We start from the raw sequence: 18757 nt of genomic DNA, 5'->3' as shown, positions 1-18757 counted from the left end.
GGCGGGACCGGGGGCCTACAGGTGTAACTAAGGCTGCTCCGTGGGGCGGGACCGGGGGCCTACAGGTGTAACTAAGGCTGCTCCGTGGGGCGGGACCGGGGGCCTACAGGTGTAACTGAGGCTGCTCCGTGGGGCGGGACCGGGGGCCTACAGGTGTAACTGAGGCTGCTCCGTGGGGCGGGACCGGGGGCCTACAGGTGTAACTAAGGCTGCTCCGTGGGGTGGGACCGGGGGCCTACAGGTGTAACTAAGGCTGCTCCGTGGGGTGGGACCGGGGGCCTACAGGTGTAACTAAGGCTGCTCCGTGGGGCGGGACCGGGGGCCTACAGGTGTAACTAAGGCTGCTCCGTGGGGCGGGACCGGGGGCCTACAGGTGTAACTAAGGCTGCTCCGTGGGGCGGGACCGGGGGCCTACAGGTGTAACTAAGGCTGCTCCGTGGGGCGGGACCGGGGGCCTACAGGTGTAACTGAGGCTGCTCCGTGGGGCGGGACCGGGGTTACAGAATCCCTCCGTCAAATTTTGTGGCCAAAGCTGTATCACCCCATTCTGTTTCTCAGAGTGTACGTGCGTACGTGTGTGCGCGCATGTGTGCGTGTGTGTGAGCAGGTGTGTGTGTGTGTGTTTGTCTGTGTGTGTGTGTGTGTGTGCTTTCCCTCTGTAGTTATGTATTGTCATGTGAGTGCGGGGGGGGGGGGGGGGGGGGTCATTTCAATTTCAATTCAATAAAATCCATTCCGGAAAAGGAACCTTAAATTAGAAAATGTCCTTGATGATGAAAAAAAAAATCCCTCATACGGCCAGGAATATTTCTATGAGGATTTTTTTTTTTTTTTTTTTTTTACAATTCAGCTTCAGCTGTAATTTTCCATTCCATTTCCTCAATTGAAATTGATTGAACTGAAATGCCAATTGGACCCCCCAGCCCCACCCCCTCATCCTCATCCCTACTCCCTCCCCCCACCCCCACCTCCACCCCCCACCATCACCATCCAATCCTCTAATCCCCCAACCTGCTACACTGGGCATTGCACCATAAAGCACTTAAAAAATAAAAAAATAAATGAAAAATAAAAAACAAAATAAAAAGTGTTAAGTACCGTCCTCGTCGGTCCGGCACAGCAGGGGCTGGCTCTCCGGACCCGTCCCCTCGCCCGTGAAGGCCGCCACGGCGACTCGGTACTGGGTCCACTTCTCCAGCCCCTGCAGGAGGAGCTGGCCCGCGGCGGGGGGCACGGTGGACTCCTCCACGGGGTCCGGCCCGGGCGGGGCCCCCTCCGCCCGGTAGCGCACTACGTACCCCGCCAGGGCGCCATTCATGCCCTCCGCAGGCGGGGGGCGCCAACTTACCAGCAAGGCGGTGGAGCTGGAGCTGCTGCACTTAATTTCTTGAGGGGGGGCGGAAGGCTCTGGTCAGGCAAGGGGAGGGGGAGGGGGGGGGAGGAGGGAGGGGAAGGATGGAGGAGGGGCAGGAGGAATGGGGGGAGGTGGGAGGGGAGGGGAGGGGAGGGGAAGGGGGGGGAGGAAGGGAGAAAGGGGTGAAAAACAAACAAAAAAGATGGGAGAGATAAAGAAAAAACGAAAACGAAAACAAAACTAAAAAAAAGAAGAAAATTTAAACGAAGCATAAAAAAACAAGGAAAACGAATAACAGCTAAATAAAATTCGACTCACGGGGGGGGGGGGTGGGGGAGGGGGGCGACGAACGCAAATTAAAAGTGAAAGGGGAACGGTGAATCTCAGAAAAAAGTAATTAAAAGCGAAATGCAGACAGCCACGAGGAAGCAAATGAGGCCTTTTATTTTATTATTATTTTTTGGGCTAAATCACAAAGCCAACCCGCTTTTATTTACAGTAGCAGGAGAGGCGCTGACCTTTGACATCCCCAGGAGAAAAGAGTCTAATTAAAGACAAGCACATAAAACGTGAATTAAATATGAGGCTTTTTGGCTTCATGCCCCACCGGGCTTGCTTGCCACAGCCCAATTATCGATTTAGGGGCCCGAGGGCCCAGGAGGAAACAGTCTGTGACCGCAGGATATCCCCCCCCCCCACCCCCCACACCCCACCTCCCCCCTCCCCACCGCACGCTCAGTAGAAGGGGCGGAGAAATTTACACAACTTTTAATTTGTAATTGTTTTAAAAGCCACTCACAAACACTGTGGCGCTCCTTCCGTAACGTATTGAAAACCTACACCTACTCTGTAGGCTCTCGGGGAATCGATACGAAAGTCTAATTTCGAACCCCGTGAGGTGGAGCGGCTGAGCGTTTTTCACGAGTCCCCGTGCATTATTATGCCGATAAAACGTTCGACTTCCCTGAGCCTGAGCTCTGCGTTAAAAAAGGGCCAAGCGCACGTAAACGTGACTCCCTTCTTAATTCAAATACAAAACCGCCATTTTGTTTCGTATAGCGGGTGTGCTGCCAACTATTTGGGGGTCAGCTTTGTTTAAATCGCCATTTCCAACTGACAGTTCAACTGACACTTCTTAATTTTCCCCAGGTCATTATTAATTATTATTATTAATATTATTATTATTATTATTATTATTATACGAAAATGGTCAAATTAACCAAACAAGCAACAAAAAAAGCATTCCATGGGGGCTGAGTGAAGAACCTGCAACAACAAATTTGATGAGTTTTCATTCCCAAAATCAAAGGGGTGTGGGGGGGGGGGGGGGGACAAAAAACCGAAAAGGGGGGTGGGGATCGTAAAGTTCACGGCAACTGAAGTGAAACGGAAAGAAAGAAAACCGTTAGGTAAAAAATAACAACTCATAACTCATAACGCAAATAACTGGGCCATCAATAAGAACGTAAAAAAGAGGAACAATAACATTTAAAAAAAAAAAAAAAACACAGGCACCTTCATTTATACGTACCTTGCTTTCCTTCAAATACTAACTGTTAAAGACTTTCTTACCACCAGCACCCGAACACAGGGAGAGCACCCCCCCCGGGTCGGTGGGTTCGAACCCTCTCCTCTCCTCAGTCGAGCGCTCCAAATGGGACTACACCCCCAGCCAAATCCAAAATTGGGGTCCCGCTCCCCCCCCTACACTGGCCCTCTCGCGAGCAGTGGTGTTAAAATGGCCGCTGTTTTTGGACGTGACTCTCGCGTCTCTCTTCACGGGAGGAGAGGGCTGTGACCCTGTGCTTAAATTCAGACTGCGCTCTACGGGCGCCTCTTGGGCCCGAGGGTCCACAGGCGTGAGAGAGGGGAACCGTTTTCAGAAAGCCTGACCCCCCCCCCCCCCCCCCCCCCCCCCCCCCCCCCCCCCCCCCCCCCCCCCCCCCCCCCCCCCCCCCCCCCCGTGACCCTGTATGTGGGACGTATTCGAGAAAGACGGTTTGCACAAAAAAAAAAAAAGAATCCCATTTCACATTCTAACATTTACGCATTTCAGCAGACGCTCTTATCCGAAGTGACGTACTCTCCCCGCTCACGTGCGATCCGCTTACACGGCTGGACATTCTATTCTGGGGAAAACGCAAGTCCGTTCAGACGGGCCAGCTCCTCTCGACTGGTAGGAGAAGAGCGTTGGTGCACTTACTAACCCTCTGCAGTGTAAGGTTTCTTTGGAATGTTTAATTTTTTTCCACTCCAAAACTTTAAGTCAGCGTTCTAGAACCCCAACGTGTTCAGATACCAGCGGTGATGGTTACATCAGCGTTAGAATGTTCGGTGGCCAGTACTGATTGTGACATCAGCGTTAATCACACATTTGTGACGCACCTTTAACAGCTTAATAGTGCTCAAACCACGGCATGATTAACTTAAGCAGCGGCGGGTTCTTAAAGCCCGCTGCATCGCTGCGTAGCGTGCTTCACGCGCTAAACGTGCTTCACGTGCTAAGCGTGCTGCACGTGCTTCATGTGCTATAGGTGCTATACACGCTAAACGTGCTATACATGCTTCACGCGCTATACGTGACATACACGCTAAACGTGCTATACGTGCTTCACACGCTATACGTGCATCACGTGCTATACACGCTAAACGTGCTATACGTGCTTCATGTGCTATAGGTGCTATACACGCTAAACGTGCTATACGTGCTTCATGTGCTATAGGTGCTATACACGCTAAACGTGCTATACGTGCTTCATGTGCTATAGGTGCTATACACGCTAAACATGCTATACGTGCTTCATGTGCTATAGGTGCTATACACGCTAAACGTGCTATACTTGCTTCATGTGCTATAGGTGCTATACACGCTAAACGTGCTATATGTGCTTCATGTGCTATAGGTGCTATACACGCTAAACGTGCTATATGTGCTTCATGTGCTATACACGCTAAATGTGCTATACGTGCTTCACGCGCTACACGAAGACGGAGCCGAAACCCTGAACCCTTCCTGCAGCGGCTCACATCGTTTACTCCCTCTTTTATTTCTTCGCTCGTTTCCTTTTCATTTCGTGTAATCCCTTCTCAAAAGATTATCACTATGCTTTTTTTTATTTTTCTTATTCAAAATCTTAACGTCGCAATCGATTTTCCGCGTCTTCCAGGCACAGAGGAGCCGGAGACTTGACTGAGTGACTGAGCCGCCTCTCGAGACGCTCCTCGATCCTCCACGCCCCCCCCCCCACGGCCCCCCCGCCCCCCCCCCCCCCCCCCCCAGTAATCCTCACCTCCGCGTTAACAGCCTCTTCGAGCGCTCGCGGTTTCAGACGCGCTTAGCCGAGCCGGCGGAACACGACGACCAATTAAACGCCGTTTCCTCCGATGGCCCCCCGTTTGGCCGCTGTGGGCCAATCAGACGGAAGAGAGACCGGACGAAAGGAACGCGATTGGTTCGTCGCTAGTCATCCCGTGTTCGTCTGGCTCGGCTCAATCGACGTTTACCTGCGGTCTCGCTATTTTTTTTTTTTTTTTTTCGTTTTTGTTTCGTTTTTTTTTTTTTTTTTTTCGAATGCATACAGATGTTTATTTTCATTCCCGATATTGGCATTCCTTCGCCCGCGATTAAGGAATTACCAAAACTCCCGCCGAACGACCGCGCGCTAATACAAATACTCCCAACGTATCTACTAAAACCCAGAGCAATTACACTAAGTGGGAGGCTAAACTGCTTGTTTGGCTAAATGCAGGGGGATTGGGAATCTGCCGCTTTAATTTGAGAGATAACACTCCGCTGGCTGGCAGGCGGCTTCAAGGTATAATCTGAATGTGTAACAAAGCCGGAGGAGAGAGAGAGAGAGAGAGAGAGAGAGAGGGGGGGAGAGGCTCCACGCACCCACCGCTCATCGGCAAAGCGTGAAATGAATTAAACGCTATGAAATGGGATTCTTATCTGCGGCTTTCCACCCCCCCCCCAATGCGCCCCCTCCACACGACGCCCCATCCCCCCCCCCCCACCCCTCGCCGTGCTGGACCCTGACCTACCCGGCTCTCCGGGGAGCCCCTCCCATCGGAGGGCTCCTGTGTCCCAGCTCTCTCTGCTTGTGGACTCTCAGGCCCCCGTACGTCCGTCCGTCCGTCCGTCCGGACGTCTGCCCGTCCGTACGAGGGCTCCCGACTGTCTCAACCTGAGGTCTGATTGGGCGGGCCCATTTCCCAGAAGGCTCGGCTGCCACGGGGAGACGCCCACTCCCCCCCGTTCCCCCCCGCCCCCAAGGACCAGAGGGGGAGTGTCTATCTCTCCTCCCCCCCCCCCCCCCCCCCCCCCCGTTACCGCAAAGTCCCGCTGAGCGGTTTACCGCTGCTTGGAGCGGGCGGGTACAGCATGCTCCTCTAGCAGCTCGCCCTGGCGTTCTTCAGGATGAGCTGCTAGTCAAGTCCCAGCATGCAGTGCGGTGTGGACGGTCAGCAAGGTACTGTTCCATTGCTGAGGTCATGTGACTAAAAGGGCAGGGAGCGGGGGGGGGGGGGGGGGGTGTTGCAGGGGTTGATGGGGGAAGGAGAGTACTCCACTGTCCACACAGCTGCTCACTGCTGTGATTGGCTCTGGTCCTCAGTGGGCGGAGAGATTCCCCATGGCAACGGCCCTTAAGCAAGGTCGCACTGATCACATAAATAAATTAATAATTAAAATTTTTTTTTTTAAAAACAACAACACTGGGTCAAACAGCCTGAGGGGGGTACTTATTCCAGAAATAATATTACTGAGAAGAGAGAGAGAAAGAAAAAAAGAAAAAAACAAAACAAAAGCAAATTTAAGTTTCGTCTCCTCGTTCGCAATGAAGTCCAGACTGCCAAACAAGGTCAGGGATTTGGTTTACAGTCTCGTGCCCCGGCTATGACCGCCATAATGCGCCCACAGGAGCGGACGCTCGGATTTTTAACGGGCCTCTTTAACACTCAACCCCCGTTCGTGTTTTTCGATTCATCTCCGAGTGTGTCTGGGGAAAACGTGCGGGGGGGTGGCGGGGGGTGGCGGGGACAAGGCGCGGGGAAGGGGGGTAAACACACCTCGCTCGTTAATGCCGTCGTGAGTCCTCGGAGGCCAGCAATCCCACAATGCCACAGCGCTCCGGCGGGGGGTGTGTGTTTCTAATGAAGGTTCCCGCCGGCACTAGGACTGCCGTAATTGGACTGTGAGCTACAGGACGGCCAGCCTTGTATATATATCTTTACAAGACAGCGATACCGTGGTGGAGAGCTTGTGCTTTTTGTTCGTCCTTTTTTTACATTTCTTTTTATTTTTTAGTTGGTTTGTTTGTTTTTGGATCGGGACGACACACTGGATTTCTGGCGGCGCCCGCCGATTTCCTCCCAGCTGGGCTCCGTTACTGTCGAGCCGGGATGACTCCGTCTTTCCTGCTTGCCTTACGAGAGCAGGTGCCCTGTGGGGGGAGGAATACGCTTGCGCTGCGCGTCGCGGGTTGTAAAAAAAAAAGAAGAAGAAAAAAAAAAGCTGTCGGCTGTCGTGAGTCCGGATCGGTCCAACCTGTGAGGCACGGACACGGCCCGTAAAATTTTAATGAGCCGTCGCTGTCCGTGGGGCAGAAGGGGGGGGGCGTCGCAGACTTCAAAGAAGTTTCAGTTGATGTAAACAACAAAGTTTGGGGGGGGGGGGGGGGGGGGGGTTGGGGTGGCATGTTTTTGGGGGGTTTTGGACATGGACTAATAGGATATATACGTACTGCCCTAGGGGATGTGATTGCCTGCCCCCATCCATAATTAATCAGAAAATACTGATTTCTTCTTTTCAGACCCTAAAAGTCTCTAACAGGAGACCTGGGTGTGTCATAGGCAGGCGTATCACTTTTCACTCTCTGACAGCTAAGAGCGGGAGAGAATGTTTGGGCGAAACGTTGAGCAGATACTACCGACCCCTGGGCCTGAAACGCAATATTTACAGATAAATCAGGAGAACTCTTATCTCTGAGACTGCTTAACCCTTTCAAGAGTGTGGAATGATTCTTCATTCAAAATTCCAAGTTGGTGTTCTAGAACTCCACTGCTTTCAGTTACCAGCAGTGATTGTGACATCAGCGGTAGAACGTTGCTGAGAACATTCTAATCGCAGTTGGAGAAGGAACGCTACACGGACTATGCTCTTTGGAGAGAGGAGGAAATGTCAAAGCATCAAAAAGGGTTTAGTTTGCCAGTCAAAATTATGAAAAAAATAAGAAGTGGCAAACAAGTAGGGATCCAAGATATTCTTAGTGGTAAAGTTTAAACGCCTTTTCTGAAACGCGGCAATTTTTTTTAATTTTTGAAAACGTGCGGGACCTACGCGTTGCGACCTCTCACAGCCTTCGTCAGGGTTGATCCTAATCAGGTATCTGTGATGTCACACCTTAAAGCGGTGGGTGGGAGCTTTTGGCAGCCTGGACTTCCCTTGCGAATCTGCTCGAGGGCAATCCCGACACTTACCTCCCAGCAAATCCACAAGCTAATATCTGTCTCTGCACCCTGTACCCATGGTGCACCTTTTAAAAAAAAAAAAAAAAACCAAAAAAAAAAACCGACTGCTTTCTGACTGTCCCGAGCCTGAATGACTTTCCTGGCCTCCAACGAGGAAATCCATTTCTGTTTTAACCCCTGCTTGAGGAGGGACCTGACCCCGCCTCCCGCACATGTCGGCAAATCAGCGGAGGAGAAAATGAAGAATCGGGGAGCTGAACAGGGGTCCCCCAAATCAATCAGAGGGCTAAAACAGCTTCCTGGAGAATACTTACTTTTACTGTTCGTTTAATGGATTTAGTATGGATTTCTTTTTCTTTTTGTTGTTGTTGGAGTAAGAGCTGTTCCCTCGCTGCTGATGACTGTCACGTTTCAAAATGGCAGCCAGCAAACACCAGAAACAAGCTGCATCCTCAATGTGGTGTGAGCCGTATGCATTTACGAGAAAACCAAAACCCCAAAATCCATTAAAGAAAACAAGATATTCAAAAGAAGAACGACAAAAAAAAAAAGAAAAGAAATTAACTTAAATAATAAGAGCAAATCAGAGAGAAAAAGCCAGGTGACATCAAGCCATTCCAAAGAAAGTAAATAATTTGTTTCATTTCAGAGGGAGAAAGGGTGAAGAGGAACAAAGACATAGACGAAGAGATAGAGAGAGAGAAAGAGAAAGAGAGAGGAGCGTCCCCGTTCATTCCGCTGTGCAGTTATCCCCATCGAAAGGAGGAGAAGAGGAAAGAGAGAGAGAGAGAGAGAAGAGAAAGAGACGCACACACAGGGCGTGCACGTAATGCTCAGACTCACAGACAGCTGGACAGACAGACCAGATGGATGGACGGATGGATGGATGGATGGATGGATGGGTGATGGATGGTTGAACACACGCAGGCTGGGTCATGCCCGATCTGGCAAGGATGCAGTCCCTCCTCCCCCCCCCCCCCGCCCGTCCCAACACAATGCCCCCCCCCCCCACCCCTAACCCCCACGTTACTCTGGGACATGCATCATATGCTGATGACATCCTCCCCTCTGACCCCCCCACCCGCTCCCCCCTCCTCTATCTCTTTAAGGAGGAGCTTAGCGGAGAGTTCCCTCCCCATTGGCTGCAGCCAACGAGCTGCACTGGCACAGACAGGAATGTGTTTAAGAACCCCCCCCCCCCCCCCGCGCACAACCCCCGCCAACCTGCCATGACTTTCCAAAGCTCCGCCCCCTGAGGTCACGACAAAAAGGGGTCAACACTGGCGACAAGAGGCCTGGAATCTGAGTGACAGAGAACTCCACTTGCCCCGCCTCCTTTAGAAAGCAGGAAGTGCAGTGTTTTCCTGCCCCCCCTTAACTGCCATAATGTCCAATTTTTTCCCTTAGTATTTCCCAATTAAATCACAAAGTTTCAGTGATAACTCACCCATATATTGGTAATCACACACCCTTACTAGGGCCCATGTGAATGTCTAAGTGGTGGTACAGATCACAATAATGAATTGACTTCTTAATCAATGCATCGTCTTCCTGATGTGCAAACCGAGAACACATCTCTTAGAATTAGCTTCCGATTCGAAACGGGAGTCGTTGAAAAGTCAAAAACAAAAAAGGGGGGAAAGCCACCGTGTCCTAACAACATCGCAGCCGGGGCGACGTTCAGATAACTTTCACTGAAAGCCAGGGGGCGGAGCTTAAAATGGAGGGCGAAGCAGGTATTGACGTGTGGCTTTGATAGGAGTACTGTGTATAAGATCAGGTAAAAGTGCCAGACACTGCACTATGTCTACGGCAGGGTGGTTGAGGGGTGCACAACCGGCATCACCTAATCATCATATGTATGGATTCCAAACCACTATTTCATTTTTCATAACATTTTCATAACGTTGTTTTAGACGGCAGGATATGAATAACTAACCAAAGTAGAATTAAAAACGGTCATCCGAGGAGTTGGAGTCTCTGTTCAGATTTAGGAAATAGGCCATTGGGGGGGGGGGGGTCCAGAGATTAATGATTTATGTAGCCCCCTCCCCCTTTCACCCTCTCCACTACCCACAATCCCCCCTGGGGTCTCGATGCAACGGAAAGTCATGGCAGTCATCGAGGCAACAACATTGTGTGCGTCTCACACAGTGTCACAAGGGAGAGAGTGCACTTGCTGCTGACAGAAAAGTAAAATGTCAAAAATGAAGTTATAAATGAAATATAAACAAAAATTATAAATTAAAATTAAAATTAAAAAACAAACGAATCACTGCTGTCGTCTGGAAACCACATCTCAGTCTTTGTTCTCCTGCTATAGAATCCATAACATGTGACACACTTGGGGAACCAGAAACCAACAGGAACACAACCGAACAGAAAGGTAAGAGAGAATGCACCTCTCTCTTACACGCGGAGTGTAAGGTTCGAATCCATTAAACTAAGCACATGGAAGTCACACCTTCACCTGCTCAACTTACACCTACCCCTCCCTCCCCCGCCACCCCCCACCCCCCTCCCTCCGCATCGCCTTCAAGAGACATAAACACACAATGTCAGTGTTGCTGGAAATGAAGAAAAAAATCCATTTTATTTGCAACATTAACTCATGTCGTTTCAGGTTAATAAATCAGCGAAGCGTGAACAGAACCGCGTGTCTCGGCTTTAAATCAACAAGCCGCTCGCTTTCTCCAGGAGGGGAGGTGTCAGGATGCGCTCACTCTTATTTTTTTTTTTTTGCACATTTCTGGGGGCGTCTATCAGACTCAGTCGCAAGCCTTCGTGTTAACAGGAAATTACCGTTTTTTTTTTTGTTTTGTTTTTTTTTTTGGAGTAAGGGAAAGAAATAGGAAAGGCAGATTTGATTTCTGAATTCTGATCAAAAGAACAAAGCTGTTTTTGCGACCCTCGAATGCCCACCGACACCGCACACTGTTCAGAAAAAACAAAACAAAACGAAACAAGACAACAACAAAAACCTGGGGTCAGAACAGTTCATCAGTTCATTGTCCAATGGCATTCTTTTAGCTTCAGCGCTAGAGGGTGGGCTAACACAGCGCTAGCATTTCAAAGCAGTAATTACATTTCACCATTGTTGGACTGTGGACAGACCTGACGTCCTCTTTTTACCCTGCGGGCACCTCAGAAGTAGCTATCCACCAATCAGCATCTGCTTTGTTCCATTTGTTTGTTGCCAACGTACCAGCCGTGATTGGTGGATCTCCAACTCCGGGCTCTATTGAGAAGATGGCAACCGTAGACTGTTACTATGGTGAGGACACCAACGTTCCATCCCGGTTCTACTTATGCAGGCATGTTCAACCTTGTGTGTACAAGTTGGTCTGAGGAGTCACAGAGAGGTGGGGGGGAGGCAATACAGCTATATTTTTCTGACCAGATCTCACACCTTTTTTTTTTGGGGGGAGGGGGGGGGGTGCGCATAACCCGACACCTCCTTTGCTCCTGACAACCCAAAACTCCACTCACCCCTTAGAACCCCAAATCCACATGACCCCTTTACGAAGGCAAGAGAGTAAATGAGGGAAAGACATACTGGCTTGCGCGGTGGTCTGGTGGATTTCGTTGGTGAAGGCTCCCACGCCCTTCTTGGAGACGGCCGCCAGAGAGAAGTAGTACTCCGTGTTCGCCTTGAGTCCCTCCACCACGTAGGACGAGGACGGGGGGAAGGTTCGGGACACCTGAGCACAGAGAGGAGGGGGGTTAAGCAGAGGAGCTCACGGTCACACCCAAAAAAAAAAGGCACGTCTGGAATTTTTTTTTCTTCTTTTTCTGTTTTTAAAAATACCCAGTTTTACTGTTATTGTGGTTGTGTTGAGTTTTTTTTGGATGTATGCAGTCATGTTTGTTGATCAAAAACGGGTTTTGTCTTGATGTTGAAATTTTGTTTGTAATATTAATAAGAACTTTTTGTTTTGGGTGAATTTTCTTTATAGATTTTTGACTTTTAAAGGAATGTGTTTCAGTAAATACGGAAATTTAAATTCAAAACCAATAAAGGACAACCGCGTGAAAAAAAGGCGGGAATGGTCAACCGACAAAAAGGTAGTCAGGACTAACGAGGACAAGGTTCTAGAACATTCACAGTCGGCAAGGGACTACCTCGGCGCAAACTGCCCCAGACTGATACGCCTGACAGCCGGCTGTTGCAGTCTCTCGCGAAGCAACGCGTTAAATCTTTCATCTTACAGTTACAAAAGCGAGACAGATCAGCTCATCTGACCCGTAAGTTTTTATGGAGAAGGTTATATCATTTGTCATTTTGATATGGACTGTGAAGTTTACTTGACTTGACTGCTGTTTGTAGTTTTGACCTTTGACCTGGGCATGTTGCTACCTGGACAAAGCTTAAAGATTTAAAAGACATTAATCTGTGGTTCACGCCTGAAGCTCCCGATACTGAAAGCAAGCTTACTGAAATGTAAAAGCACCTTGTACACTTAATAAATGTTCTTCATTTTAAGGATAAAAGTTGCTTTTTTTCATTCTTTTTATGATTACCGACACTGCTTGCTCTGACAAACACGGCTTCATGCTTTGTGATTTCATCCAGTTACAATTTTGCAATCAGGCCAGGGCCAAGTCATTTAAAATATAAAAAAAAAACATCTTACCCGTCAGATAAGTAAAACAACACAAAACATCTATTTTCGCCAAAATTCAAAACAATATACTTTCAGATGACTGCACATTTTAGATAGTGATGTTTTCACTTACAATTTTAAAGAGGCAGACAGTAAGAAGAATTTCAAACGTTTATTTCACAAGTATAGTCACCGCCAGGAAGCTAATCTGATGCAGACAGAGCCAAACAAAGACAAAGCATTTCATTTCTCAGGTCTGCATTTGGAATTACTCTTACTTTTTTTTTTTTTTTTTTAACAGAAATGCTTGAAGACCCGGCAGAAGTTCCCAACCCTGTTCCTGGAGGTCTACCACCCAGTAGGCTTTCACCCCACCCCTTAACAAAGCACACCTCATTCAACAGCTAGAGATCTCATTGAGCTGCTAATTGGTAGAATCAGGTGTGCCAAATTAGAGTTGAATTTTAAACCTCCCGGACAGTAGATCTCCAGGAACAGGGTTGGGCAGCCCTGCTCTAGCTGTTGAATGAGCTGTGCTTTGTTAGGACTGGAGTGAAAACCTACAGGACGGTAGATCTCCAGGAGCAGGGTTGGGCAGCCCTGCTCTAGCTGTTGAATGAGCTGTGCTTTGTTAGGACTGGAGTGAAAACCTACAGGACGGTAGATCTCCAGGAGCAGGGTTGGGCAGCCCTGCTCTAGCTGTTGAATGAGCTGTGCTTTGTTACGACTCGACTGAAAACCTACAGGACGGTAGATCTCCAGGAGCAGGGAGGCGGGACTTACCGGGCTGTCCAGCTTGCCCTCTCTGTAGCGCAGGTTGTAGCTGACGATGCTCTTGTCGCCATCCGGCTCCCAGGTTAGCTCGATGCTAGTGTCCGACACCGCGCCCACCTGGAACTTGGTCGGCTGCGTGGGGACTAATTCAAATCACAGAAGACGAGGTTCAACCAAAAACCCCTCTCTCCCAAAAAAAGAGGCTTAGCTTTAAGGTCGCTGTAGCGATTTAAAAAAATGTTGAAATTAATTCCCTTTCTCACACAATCCACTCTTTCATATAGATAAAGCTGTTTTTTTTGTGCCCGTCTGTAAGCCAGAGGAACATTTATTTGACCTAGCTTTTTTTTTCTTCTTTTTTTCTGCGCTTCTGTGTCCCCAAACTTTCATGCTAAAATCATCAGCTACAGCTCAGAACCTCTAAAACCTTTGGAGGAAATGTTTCACTGCGGTCCGAGGTAGGGGCAAACCGCACGGCTTCACACAGCAATTTTCAAAATGGCTGGAGTAATAAAACCAGCAAACACACAGGCCTTGCAATAACGATGAAACCCCTGTGTAGAACATTAGATGGAACACTTACTGCCACTGAGAACCTCGACCTAACCGTGGAATAAGTAAGGACATTAAAGGAAAACTTATATATAATATAAATATCGATATAAATATGCAGAATACACACAACAACAACAACAAAAATCTTATACAGGAGAGGTCTAAAAAAAAGATCCCAGAAATACTTTGTGTAGGAATCTCGCCTAATTACAGCAGAAGAAAGCAAGTGAACTTAAGTACGTCACTTTAACTAGAACTTTTAAGATAAATTTTTTTTTGAAAACTCGAATTCGCTCGAATTTAAGGCGTGTTTTGGCGCCTCTCTCCAGCAGGTGTTTCGGTGGTTCTCGCCCGGAGGCAACGGGGGCGCGCAGACGTACCGTCCTGCATGACCTTCACTTGGATGGGGTCGGAGAAGGGCCCGTCGCCCACGGAGGTGAAGGCCAGCACCCTGATGGTGTAGGTCTCGGAGGGGGTGAGGCTCCCGATGGTGGTGAGCAGGCTGTCCTGCACGTTGTGCACCTGCCACTGGCCCACGGGCAGGCTGGGGTCCATGGTGTAGTAGATCCGGTACCCCTTCACCTGCCCGTTGGGCTCCTCGGGCTCCGACCAGCGCACCACCATGGTGTTCTGGGAGATGATGCGGGTGTTGATGTTTCGGGGCGGGCTGGCGGGGGCCTGCTCCCCGGTCCGGGCCACCACGGGCTCGCTGGCGGGGCCCTGCCCGATGGTGTTGAAGGCGGAGACGCGGATCTCGTACTCCGTGTTTGGGTACAGGCCGCCGATGCTGTAGCGCGTGGTGGTGATGCTGTCCCGGGTCTCGAACTTGCTGAAGGGGCTGGTGGCCCGGTACTGGATGATGTAGTAGGTGACCGGGTCCGGGTTGCCCGAGTCCCAGGTGATGGTCACGCTCGTGGGCGTCGTCTCCGTCACCACCGGCGTCCCCGGAGGTTTGGGCAGGGCTGAGGAGGAGGAGGGGGAAAGAGGAAGAGCTAAGACGGGAAAGGACAAAATACAACAACGCAAGACTGTGATTGCAGGCTGTGTGAGCCGGGCCTCACCCTCGCTAGACGCAACATTCGAACATCACCTAAACAAACGGGAACACAGGACAGCTGAAAGCGGACTTTTACATCCATCATCAAATAATTATGTAACCGTTGGATCATGGCAGCCACCATTAGCTTCAAAACCACACAGCAAATGTGAACCTCTTTTGGGAAGCAAACATTCACCGATGTTTGCGTCACCAAAGCATACATTGGTGACGCAACATTCGCCAACAGTCACCTAAACAAACAGGAACACAGGGAAGCTGAAAGCTGACTTTTATATCATAAGAAAATGATGTAAATTGGACAGGATCATTGGAGGCACCGTTAGCCCCTCCCCCCAGTTCCGTTCCGTTCCCCACAGGCGCCCGAACCCCCCCCCCCCCCCACCACCCCCCCGCGCTCTGTGGGCGGAGTCAAACGCGCTCACACTTGACGATGATCTGGGCGACGGCCTCGATCACGCCCAGGCTGCTCATGGCCATGCAGGTGTAGTTGGCCGACTCATGGACGCTGGTGAGCTCCAGGACGTTCCGCCCCACCGGCATCTCGTCCTCGGGCGTCAGGTCCTCGGCCCCCAGCATCCACTTCACGTAGGGCATGGGGGAGCCCACCGCCACGCAGGTGATGTTCACGCTGCCGCCCGGCATGATCTCGTGGTTGGTGGGCACGATGGAGAAGCGGGGGGGCACGCGGCGGACTGAGGGGGGGGCGGGGGGGGTCAGGGGGGGCAGGGGGGGCAGAGGGGGGAGGAAGAGGAGGAGGCGAAAAAACAGAGAAGAGGTAACAAAAGCAAGTCGATGAAAATAAGCTCTTCTTCAAAAAATAATAGAAAAAACAAACAAAGCAAAAAAACAAAAACAAAATGACACCCTTCTCTAGAAAAGACAAGAAATTATAGTTAAAAAACACAAATTAAGTTAACGGTTTTTAGAAAGTAAAAAATCAAAATAATGATAACTAAACTAACAGAAACTGCTTCACCAACAATATAGATTGACATTAAAGCAACAATTCATAGCAACAAGGTTCCATTGACCAATATCTGACCCATCACAGCACATTTAAATACACAAAAATCTATTATTAGTTTCTCATCTTTTTACCTTAACTATTTAAGGCCTAAATTTAAAAATAATTATATAATTGTAACCCCTTCCCTTGAATGAGACGTTACAATTTTCAGTCTGTGCAATTTAACCGTAACACAACCACACAGCAACAATAACTTCCTGTCCCTCAACCACTCACGTCCAACCAGGAAAGAGCTCTCGCAAGCCCCTCCCCATTGCACAGGAAGTAAAAGGCCTTGTGTCTGGTTTTTCATGTGCGTTCTACAATATGACTGAAGCAAGCTGCGTTAAAGATGAGAAACTTTAATCAGATTTTTGTGGCTTAGGGTAGATCAACTGGACAAAGCCTTCATAAGATCTGACACGGTTCCATTGATAGATGCAGATATCAGTTTCACAGACATCATGCACAATAGGTAGAAATAAATAAAAGAGGTAAATGATAAGAAAGAAAATTGGAGATTAAAACTGAGATTTAAAAAATGCAAAGAGGAATATAACTGAAGGGTCGCTGGCATGCCCAGACAAAGACGATTCGAGATTGAACAGAGATACAGGAAATAGGAGAGAGAGAGAAAGAGAGAGAGAGAGAGTGTGTGAGAGAGAGAAGGGGAGGGAGGGAAAAGGAAGGGGGGGGGGGGGACCCACTTGAATGCTGTGTAAAAGTTTCTTTAAAAATTTAATGAAATGTATCCTGTATCTTTTTAGTTTTTTTACATTTTTATTTTCCAGCAGCCAGTGTGACCTAATGTGACTTCAACACATTGTCACGCCTCAGTGTTGGCAGGAATTAACACGGAATATATATATATATATATATATTTAAATAATGAGAGAAGAGCGAATAAAACAGGCGGTGTCTTAATAGATAAGAGGGAATTCTCTTAACAGTGAATTTCTTGTGGCTCTGCAGTCATTACCCTTACCAAGAAAGGAAGGAAAAAAGAAGAATAAAAGAGCGGGAAAATGAAGGACGGGTTTTTTTTTGCGTGAGGCTAGGCCGTGCGTCTCTACTCCACCGCCACTCGAGGGTGTAGCTGTCAGGCCTACACGTAGAGGTAGATTTGGTACGGTAGTGTGATGGGGTTGGGGGGTGGGGGGGGTTGGGGGGAGTTGTGTTGAGTTGTGTTGAGTTGTGTTGAGTGTTGTCCGGTATTTTGGGATATGATGTTTCCTGATCAATCAGGAAATGCTGACTTTCTGACACTGTGCCACTAGCATTTTGTGCTTTGTACCGTGTTGCTGAACATTTCTCTCTTGAGCAAAAGCTCTCAGTGCGTATATGATGCACCACTATCTGAAGTTGAGACATTCAGTGTCTGCAAAAATGAACATTTCCTGATAAGCCTGGCAAAAAAAAATTATAATAATTTTGCACCTGCAACATTTTACGAAAATAAAAAAAATGTTTGTGAAGGAGGAAGACGGGCTGAAGGACTGCACGGGCGTTTTGGTGTGTGGGGGTGTGTGGGGTGTGAGTTTGTGTGGGCGTGGGGTGTCGGTGTGTGGGGGGTGGGGAGGGTTTGGGGGGATGTGGAAGGAACTGGTCACGCACACCTCGAAAAAAAAAAATGGCGAAGAGACAGAGAGAAGGATAGGAACGGTGGTTGAGGTGTAAGGGTGGGCTTAAGAGACAGACAGACAGACAGACAGACGGACGGACGGATCAACAGACAAACAGATAGACAGAGAGACGGACGGACGGACAGACCGGGGGGGGGGGGGGGGGCGAGAGACGGAAATACGAGGGACGGGATACAAGGCAGAGCAAGAGCAGAGCAACAAGACAGCAAACCGGAGCACGCGGACATACACACGGACGGACGGACGGACGGAGGGAGGGAGAGGGGGAGAGACGCTGGGGGGGTTTGGGGAAGAGGAGGGGGTGGGGCGGGGGACAGAGAGTTAGGAGACTGTGATTTCCGATCAAACTTAAGAAAAGGCATGGCAGTCAGTAGGGTCTGGCTCTCACACAACGGGGCTTGAAATCCAAAATTTACCCCAACTCGGCCCCCCAATACTGAGGAGCAGAGTGAGATGAGGGCCGGGAGGAGGGGGGTGGGTTGGGGGGGGGGGGGGGGGGGGGTAGGGATATCGAGAGGCAAACTGCACCCCACACGCAGCATGTCGATCCAATTGGGATTCGCTCTCTACTTCCGGTAACCTTGATTATTAGCAAACGCAGAAGAACAGGTTTACCTGTGTTTACCTGTCCATTTGTGTACACACCTGAAATGCCTCATTGTGGCAGCTTTAGGTCAACAGAAACAACCCCAATATGCACAATTCTGTCTTAATTTAGTGAAATGGCCTCCAAATCCTAGGAGACTGACGTTATCCCAAGGCTGTCAGTTCTTTATGTTTATAAGTGTCTAATAACTGCATAATAAGTGTGTAATAAGTGTATAATAAGTGTGTAATAAGTGTGCATTAAGTGTATAATAAGTGTTATCCATTTACATCTTGGCATTTAGCAGAAATGTAAATGTAATGAACAATAAAAAATTATCATCCAAAAAATCTGATCCAAAAAATGACAAAAAAACAAAAGGTTGGAAAGATGAAATAAATATCCACCCACCCCCCCCCCCCCACATTCTACTTGATTGTCCCCTTCCTTAAAAAAAGAGTTTGTTGTTTACCTGTAAAGGTAAAAGGCACTCATAAGAGATGAACAGGAGAGTAGAGGAGAGCACCTGACCCCACGCAGGTGTACAGGTGTACAGTTCAAACCTGTCAATCAAGCTCATCCAGCACATGCCAATCCCAGGTGCAAATCGAGCAGTTTTTTCGCTCCTTCTGGAGATGGGACAGGGGCGTTTGTGTGGGGAAAGAAAGAACTTGAAAAGAAATCAAATTTAAAAAATCCAAAAC

At 49.0% G+C, this 18757-nt stretch overlaps 1 protein-coding gene across 1 annotated transcript in view; it reads right to left on the bottom strand.

Annotated features, from left to right (window-relative positions):
* LOC118225182 (receptor-type tyrosine-protein phosphatase S-like) overlaps window positions 1–18757 on the bottom strand; it is a 75143-nt gene that overhangs the window by 26879 nt on the left and 29507 nt on the right. Inside the window, 5 exon segments of the mRNA XM_035413272.1 lie at window positions 1099–1407; window positions 11382–11526; window positions 13213–13346; window positions 14139–14720; window positions 15241–15510. Coding sequence (XP_035269163.1) covers window positions 1099–1407; window positions 11382–11526; window positions 13213–13346; window positions 14139–14720; window positions 15241–15510 — 1440 coding nt within the window.

Source organism: Anguilla anguilla, chromosome 4 (assembly GCF_013347855.1).
Source record: "Anguilla anguilla isolate fAngAng1 chromosome 4, fAngAng1.pri, whole genome shotgun sequence".
NCBI classification, from domain to species: domain Eukaryota; kingdom Metazoa; phylum Chordata; class Actinopteri; order Anguilliformes; family Anguillidae; genus Anguilla; species Anguilla anguilla.
The sequence above is the reverse complement of the archived record's forward strand: the minus strand, read 5'-3'. Positions and strand labels throughout refer to the sequence as shown.